This window comes from Hydra viridissima, unplaced genomic scaffold (assembly GCF_058129835.1).
Source record: "Hydra viridissima isolate aposymbiotic clone 2 unplaced genomic scaffold, HvirCarnegie_v1 scaffold_8, whole genome shotgun sequence".
Classification (NCBI taxonomy): domain Eukaryota; kingdom Metazoa; phylum Cnidaria; class Hydrozoa; order Anthoathecata; family Hydridae; genus Hydra; species Hydra viridissima.
Window position 1 is genome coordinate 17,176,104 of NW_028324307.1, and position 8,963 is coordinate 17,185,066.

At 34.5% G+C, this 8,963-nt stretch overlaps 1 protein-coding gene across 1 annotated transcript; it reads left to right on the forward strand.

Annotated features, from left to right (window-relative positions):
- The first annotated feature begins 3,653 nt into the window (after nt 1-3,653).
- LOC149885421 (uncharacterized) lies at nt 3,654-4,436 on the forward strand. Its single transcript, XM_090095041.1, has one exon. It carries the CDS (start codon nt 3,654-3,656, stop codon nt 4,434-4,436), a length of 783 nt encoding a protein of 260 aa, XP_089951167.1.
- The last annotated feature ends 4,527 nt before the right edge of the window (nt 4,437-8,963 follow it).

Consider the following 8,963-nt stretch of genomic DNA (forward strand, 5'->3'; position numbering starts at 1 on the left):
ACCAGAGTTGAGCGTGACAACGAGTCTTCTACCAGCTGCGACACTGGGCATGGAGTCAGCTTCTCCGAAATTTCTGTAAAAGGAGATGGTGGATGTAGAGCCGATGGATGAAGTGGATTGATACAAAAATCCAGTCGATTTGTTGTTGAAGGAAGTCACATTTGTCCCGTTCCACGACGACAAGTAAAAATCTTCCAGTCCAGAGGATGAAAAGAAGCATGTGCTGTCACCGTCATATCCTGGAAAATACGTGTAATTGTTGGTGTTGTATGAAGTCCAAGGAGTGAGTACAGTTCCGTTACCTGGAGGTGAATTTCCGTCGTACATTCTAACTCTAGACTCCCACCAGTTTCCAGAGGCTCCGATGATATGCATCCTGATGTATTTCAACGAGACGCCATTTCCTTTTCCGTTGGTGTTCAGCAAAACGTATTCGCTGCCGTAAGTGGTGTTTAAATATCGAAACGTTCTGCAGTACAGCTTGTAAAGAGGGATGGTTGCAGGAATAGAAGCAAGTGTGGAAATGAACGGTTGAATCCAATACGTGATGGCTGTGGCATTTCTGTTCACGAGTTGAATGGATATGTCGTTTCTGAAAGGCATGTCCAACGTGAAATATCCTCCCAAGGAAGTGGTGTTAAACATGTTGCATCCCTGCAAAGAATTGGTGTAAAAAGCTCCTCCCAAAGGAGAAAAAAGCAAATCAGTGGCGAGACCTGTTTGATCCACTCCGACTCCTTCTGTTGTTTCTGAATAATTCCCTACATTGATCTCCCCGTCTGTGAAGATTCGAATGAAAACTTGTCCAGGAATATTTGTACCAGAGGAGCTGTATAAAGCCAGCCACAATCTTCTCAGCACACCAGATTTTCCGGAAAACGCAAACACAGGAGAAGTCGTTAACGCTGCTACCGTCTGAGACTTTAATCCCAAACTGGTAAAGCTAGAGCCTGGAACGACACTTGTCAAACTCCATTTTTGCAACAACAAGTCCACATAATTTTTTGTCGCTCCATCTTGTGCGTTGGTTGGATCGAGCACATTGATTAATTTGTGCGAATTCAAATCCAAATCTGTTGCACCCACAGTCGTACCACCCGAAGCATGCGTATCCACGTAATTTTTCGTAGCTGAATCTGAGGCTGATGTAGGTTCAGCCAAATTAGTCAGTTTATGAGCTGTCATGTTAATGTCTACGTAAGAAATAGTGTTGTAAGAGACTTTGGTGTCTACATACCCTTTTGTCGCTGCGTCTTTTAAATTGGTAGGATCGCTCACATTAATCAGTTTGTGAGAGTTCATGTCGATGATTCCCGTGATTGTGCTGGATCCGTCGGTTTTAACACACAGGTTCGAGCTAACGTCTACGTAATTTTTTGTGGCGGCGTCGTGAAGATTGGTCGGTTCATTCAAGTTGATCGCCTAGTGGAAATTTAAATCCAAATCTGCAGTTCCCCCTACAGCACCACCAGAAGCATGCGTGTCAACGTAATTTTTAGTAGCAGCATCGTGTGCGTTGGTGGGTTCACCCAAATTGATGATTTTATGAGAGTTGTAATCTAAATCTGCAGTGATGGTGCTTTTTCCATCTGTTCTAACATAGAGATCACCTGTTATGGTTGTTGATGAGTAAGGATCATAAAAATACCTCCCCAATTCAGTTCTTCCAAATTTGTCAATCATTTTATATAGACACGACTTTTTTTTTACCACAAGGTGTTGATAACTTCTTGAAAGTCATCCCCTTCCTGTAATTTTTTCAAGACGTAAAGGCACAAGTGACCACAATAAGAAGTATTACCAAATTGAACTCTTTCACTGTTATAAAAGACTGGACTTTTCAAGTAGTCAACCAGTTCAACAAGAGGAGGCTGAGCATAAGAGTCAAAACTGTATTTTTTTAACCCCGTCTTTATACCAACAGACCCAATGAAATCCATCTGTGCTAGAATCCCCCGTGTTGACAATCCCACATTCTTTTTTTCTTGTCTTTTCCGGCAATTCATCCCTAACAAACACACCTCTAAAGTTTTTAATTTTGAGCTTTTTCACAGCATCTATTAATTGAAAGTTGGTCAGAGGTTTGTTCGGTAGTACAATTCCTTCAACGTTGATCATTTTTTAAAATTCAGAAAAATTTTAAAAATTTGAAGAATCTAAAAAAATTCAAAAGTGATTTACATTTCATCATCCTGTTCTATTTCATCTTCCAATTCTTTTACCTCTAAATTCAAGTCTTCACACATCATGATGTTATTAGAAAAAGTTGCATTTTTTACGATGACGGCTTCGATCAGTTTAACTTGAATAGACACAATCGAAGGACCAATATACACCCCCTCAATTCTAAGTCCTCCAATAGCGTAACATCTTTGATTGATAAAATCATGTCCAGAAGATCTAACCAAATTTTTATTACTACGTTCCCCTTTGACTCCATTTTGTATATCAAGATCTGTTTTCTTTCTATGAAATACAGAAGTAATAAGTATTTCGTCTTTCTCATTTTTAGTAAACGTCTTTGCATAAAAGACTAGCGCTGATTCAGGATGCTCAGCTTTATATTTTAAAATAGCCAATTCGTTAGAGTTAATTTGCTTTCTTCTTCCTCCTTTTTTAAGTTTGGCTGACAATTTATCTACTTCACCTCTAATAAACAAAGTAATCTTTTCCATTGCGCTAATGAACTTTTCTTCTTGTTCTGTCTTTCCCTTTTTAGCATCAAAGCAAACGAAGGACATGGAATATCCAGTTAATTTTTGTGTTGCTGGATCTTTATTCTCGCATACGCCATACGAAAATAATATAGGTGATCGTAATACAAGAGGACCATCTCCAGTTGGATAAGAATATTTTACTGGTATTTTTTGATAGGCTACTGGTTTGGTTGCCGCGTAAATTTCTCCAACTGATAATTTGCTCTCATCAAAACTTTCAATTGTAATAAAACTCATTTCTTTTCTATATACAAGATTTTTATTTAACTCAAAATCAAAAATTTTTTTTCACTGTATTTTTAGATTTTTGGAAATTCTTTCTAAATCCCTTTGCGAATCCGTGGAATTTCACTTGTGAAATTTTTAGATCCTTCAGATCTATGGAAATTCTTCGAATTTTTAACACCTAATCCGAATTTAGCTTTGGCTTTGATGATGGGTTCGATGATTTTTCGCTCGCTTATTTCTCTCTGAGTGGGATTTTGTATAGAATCCATTTCTTCAAGCATCATTTGATCTGCTAAATTTCTGTTTTTCTTGTCGTTAAAATACTTGTAAGCTAAATCGTGGTGATATGCAGCATTGTCTACTCTATCCACCGGTTTGCTCCACTCTTGATACATGTCTGTGGAAGTGAGTCTTTTATCTAAATTGGTTCCAGGCCCTGCAAAGTTCATACCTGGAACGTGCATTTCTCCTGGAAACTTTGCCCATGGAAGCTTTATTTTTTTTGAAAAATTGTTGATCGATTCCACCAAGTCTCCTCCGCTAAGCGCATGCGCAGAAACAAATTTGCATTTAGTCGTTCCGCAGATGGTGCAAGTTCCTTTAAGCACATTTCTATTGCTTTTGCTTATAGCATGATGCAAGTTGTTCGTTTCTGTTATTCTTTTACATTTGACGCAATACATTTTTTTATATTCAACATAATAAAAAATGGAAGTGATTGATTTGTCATGGAATGTAAATAAAAGCAAAAGGAAAAACAACAAACTTTTGCCTAGAAGTATACGTGGAATCATTATTGGAAAATCAGGTTGTGGTAAAACGACGCTGCTACTCAATTTACTTTTAAGACCTGGCTGGCTAGACTATAATCATTTGCAAGTGTTTGGAAAATCTCTTTTTCAGCCGGAATATAAAATATTAAAAAACTCATTCGAGAAGAAATTACCAAAAGAGGTTATTCTTGATTTGTTTAACATTCAAAGCAAAATAGAGCAATTAAACGTGAATCCTGAATGTGTTATTGATGAAATTTCAAAAAAAAGGAATAACACAGAGGATATGGAATGTCAATTTTTTGAAACAGCGGACGATGTGCCAGAACCAGAAGATCTTGATTCATCCAAAAACAATTTAATGATCTTTGATGATTTGCAATTGACTAAACAAAACAAGTGTGAAAAATACTACATCCGAGGAAGACATTCTAACGTCGACTGCTTTTACCTCGCTCAAAACTATTTTATGCTTCCTAGACAAACCATCCGAGAAAACGCCAATTTTATCTGCCTGTTTCCACAAGACTCGAAAAACATTAACCACATTTACCAAGATCATGTTTCCAGCGATATGAAAATAGAAGAGTTTAAAAAGTTTTGTAAATATTGCTGGTCTCAACCTCACGGATTTGCCGTCATTGACTTATCCTCAAAAAAGGATTGTGGAAAATATCGAAGCGGATTTGACAATTTTTATTTTCCCTACTCTATATAAAAAGATGAGCGGATTTTATCTCCTTGCAAAAGCAAAAAAAGAAACTCCAACCGTAAGAAACAGCGTCATCCAAACCGAGTTTGACTACCCCATCGAATTCGAACCTAATAAAAAGTATGAAATGGCTCTTGTTGGTTTTGACACTGTTCACAGTTACACCAACATCAATTCGACAAATAATGTTTTCAGATACAGTCCCAACTCCGGTTCAAACAGCTACACCATTTACATCGAAGAAGGAGCGTATGAAATTAGTGAGATTAATGATTATCTTCAAAATGAAATGAAAAAACAAGTTGGAAACTTGTATAGAGCGGATGGTGTTGTTATCGATGCAAACCTAACCACTTTAAGATCTACACTGAAATTTGGAAAACCTGGATCTACAACAAAATATTGGGTGGATTTCAACGTGAATAACAGTTTAGCCACTATTCTTGGATTTAATAAAGCAGAATATACCTATATAGAGAAAAAGGAAGATCCAGCAAATCCAGATAAAGTCACAAGTTATATTGACTATTACGAGTCTGAAACACTTCCGAGAATAGACGATATAGCCATCATCAGAATCACAAACGATGTTATTGGATCCTCTTATGATAACGGAAAAAGAACATCTGACATTTACTCTTTTCATCCTGACTCTCCTCCAGGCTATAAAATTAGCGAAAAGCCTTTCCACTTGATATACTTACCTATCATGGTGGGTAAGTATATCAAGTGGGTAAGTATATCATGGTGGGTAAGTATATCTATAATTCTTGTTTTCAAGAATGGAAACAAGAATTATAGATCAAAACGGTAACTTGATCGACTTTAGAGGTGAAGACATTATCCTTAGATTTCACGTTAGAGAAAGAATAACCTCTGTGCTCCAAGACATTTTTACGAGCAGCGCAGTTCAGCGATAATTTTTTTCTTTTATTTAAAAAATGAGTTACCAAAAAGTAAAAATAAACATTTCGCAAAGTCAATCTGACAAAATTAAAAAAGCTATCCAAGAAAAGACTGATGTCAATATAAGACTATCTCATTCAGATCTAGAAGGCGAACATGTTCTAGCAGTGACAAAATCTCAACTCAATAAAATCACAAAAGCGTATGAAGCTGGTAAAGGAGTCACACTCAAACTGAGCAGAAAACAATTATCATACAACTCAACCATTGAAGGCGGATTCATCGGAGCTCTTTTACCGTTATTAGGTATGCTAGGCAGCACTCTTGCAACAAGAGTAGTTCCTGCTCTAGCCACTGGATTGTTAGCAGGTGTAGGTTCTTCTGCTGGCTCTGCTATGGTTGATAAAATTGCTGGAAGAGGCGTCGTTTACTTGAAAAAGAATGGAAATGGAATGAAAATGACTGCTGCAGGATCAGGAATCTTTTTAAGACCTTGGGTAAAACCTACTATTGGTGAAGGACTCTTTGTTAAAAATGGAAAAGGATATCAATCTGTTGGAGCCGGATTATTGCTCGGACCTAACTCACCCTTTAATAGTATACCCTTTTTAGGTGCTATTCTATGAAAAGCTTACGACTAAATATATCAATGTTCTGGAATTAGAGACCTTTTTTAATAATGACAACATATTATTAAAAAACACACAACGACATCTTGATTTCATTAAGTATAGGAAAAGTATCAATGCGTCAGAACCGGCAAAGTATAGTAGTCACAACAGCATGGTAGGCAGCTGATTTTATTTTTATGATAAAATGTTTTTTAGTCATTAGTTCATCAGATAGGCACTAAAAAGTTATAAATGCTGCATGAACTATTAGCTGAGCACTGTGATTACACACAACTCAGAGGTTCCTTCTAGAGTTATTATATATATATATATATATATATATATATATATATATATATATATATATATATATATATATATATATATATATATATATCATATCATAAAAGTATTTTTGATTGGTTTTTGAATAGGATAAGCTTTGTTAATTGCTTCCTAAGCTTTTTTCCAGTTATTTTGGCAGTTTGTTTTTTACCCAGGTGATAAAGATATATTTTTGCATAGTTTTCTGAAATAAGTTTAATCAGTGCAAATAAATGGTTATCAGTTGTAGCTGAGTCAAACATATGAGAAGTTTGTTCATTAAATATTTTTGAGTAATTAACTGATCTCAAAACAGCACTAGAAATGGCATTTTGAATTCCTATTTCATTTGGAAGGTTGCCATTTATTGAGGCAAGCAACCTTTGGAAACATCTTTCAGTTTCTTCGCATATGATAGCAACACTTTTAGTTGGTTTAATTAAACCTCCTCTGTCTTTGAATTTTAAAAAACTGGTTTGTTCGAAATGATTAGAAAGTACTAATGCATTCCAACATTTAATGCAGATGGTTTATTGTAAATTTACGTATCATAAATTTTTTGATAAGATACATAATGTTGATAATGTTTGATAACATACAAAATATATGTTATCAAATCATTCTCTTAATGATTTGTTTTGAATAACAAGTTAAAAACAATTGACTCAATTATTGAGAGCTGAAATATTACAAAGAATAATATTTAAGTAAAATAACATATATTAAAAAATAATATTTTGTACTTAATATTTTTAATAAATACTATATCCATTAATTACATATATGTATTAAATAATCCTAGAAGGAACCCCTGAGTTGTGTGTACTCACAGCACTCAGCTAATAGTTCATACAGCATGTACATATCTGGTATCTTGCTACAAAAATTGAAAATATAAAATTTGTCAAAATTGTAAATAGACACCACTGCTGCTTACCATACAGTCATGTTATTAACCTTCTAGCACACTGCATTGAGTAACTAAGAACTAAAAGGTACATAGATTATGCATAAATATTATTTAATCGTAAATTGCACTTAAAGAGTATATTGAATATTTTGTACCTTAGTATCAAAATAACTACTTTAGTTGTCTGATTTTTTTAGAAATCATTTCATTTCTTTCAAGTCATTAAAACTTTTTTTCATAGTCTAGTTTTTCTTTCAAAACTCTATTTATTTTCTTTAATATTTCTGTAAAAAGCCTTGTAAAATGTACATCGTTCACCGCTAAGAGCTCCGATCGCCGCCATCTTGGGAGGCCAATTTTGGCTTCAATTTTTTTTGAAAAAGGCAATTGAATACGCTATCCAGTTATATTTTGAGATCAGTGTCTTTATATATAAAAAACTTCAGCCGCATCGATTAACGTAATTGAGATTTAAATGTCATTTAATGGCTTGGAATTCCAGTTTTTAAAATCGATTTTTCGAATTTTTTTTTTTTTATTAGGGTCATTCATAAATTACGCAACGCTAAATTTAAGTAATAAACAAAACAAGAGTTCTTTGCCAGAAGAAGCCGTCAATGCAAAACCTTTGAAGGAATTCAAAAACATTTGTGACAGATTTTATGAAAACTTGCAACGATACTTGAAATGGCTGTAAAAGTGAACAACTCATACTTGCTGGTGCTTCTATCAGCTGCTGCAATGAACTAATAACATATTATCACGGATTATCACGGGGGCGAATAGATACTCTTGCCCCTCTGCATAACTTCATGAGGGGGCCACTACCCATGTTGCCCCCGTGGACTCGGCGCCAATGAAGCAAAGGAGAAATATATAAAAAATTATAGAAATTATTGTTTTGATTAAATTTATTGAAAATTAGCCCAAAAGTAAGCGTTGTTTATTGTTGTTATACTATTGCTTAGGGCTTCTTTTTGAGATCATATTTATAAATTGAAGTTTTCTGTAACTAAATTACTTTAAACATGGTAAAAATATGCATTTTTAAAATCGAAAATGATTTGAATTTTCAAATTTGAAGAAAAAAAAAAATCTGAAATTTTTGAAATTGGGCTCGTACCACCTTAAAAAAACACCATGAACTGCTATCCTATGCAGAGACTGTGACATTGGAATGGCTTTTAAAAACTGATTGTTAGTAATGAGACCAAACAGACGTTCAAATTTCTGCTTGAAAATTTTTATAAATGGTCTTGTGGTTGTACTGTTCAAATAGTTTAATTATCCAAGTATCCGAACTTAAAATTCTTTCAGTCACAGTTAGATTATATTTTGTTTTCAATAAACTCATGGGTGTTCTTTGGTAGAATGTTTCTTCCTTGTTTCACTGCTGGGAGTTTGCAAGCAGTATTGAAGTCCTACTTCATCGTGGTATAAATGGTTGACTTACTTCAGTTCAGAAAAAAAGTGTTGTCATGTAATGTAAACTAAATATTTTTACAAACAAAGTATCATTATCTAAATGTTCAAATTTCTCCTGAATAAAAGCAGCCTCGTTGGACTGTTCGGATTACACCTTTTTATTACTTATTTTCCACTTCAAATCTTCAACAGGACAAACACTATACTATACACAGTGCGGTCATCCACACCTCTTTTCATAGTTGCTGCATTCTCAAACTCAGATTGGTCACTTTGACTATTACTTCCCACCTTACAAATAATATGTATGTTATCAAGTTTCTCCTGTGCTAAACCATTAATAAAAATATCTCCATC

Excerpts from the sequence above, each read along its gene's own strand:
- LOC149885421 (XM_090095041.1), top strand. The coding sequence starts at position 3,654 with ATGGAAGTGATTGATTTGTCATGGAATGTAAATAAAAGCAAAAGGAAA.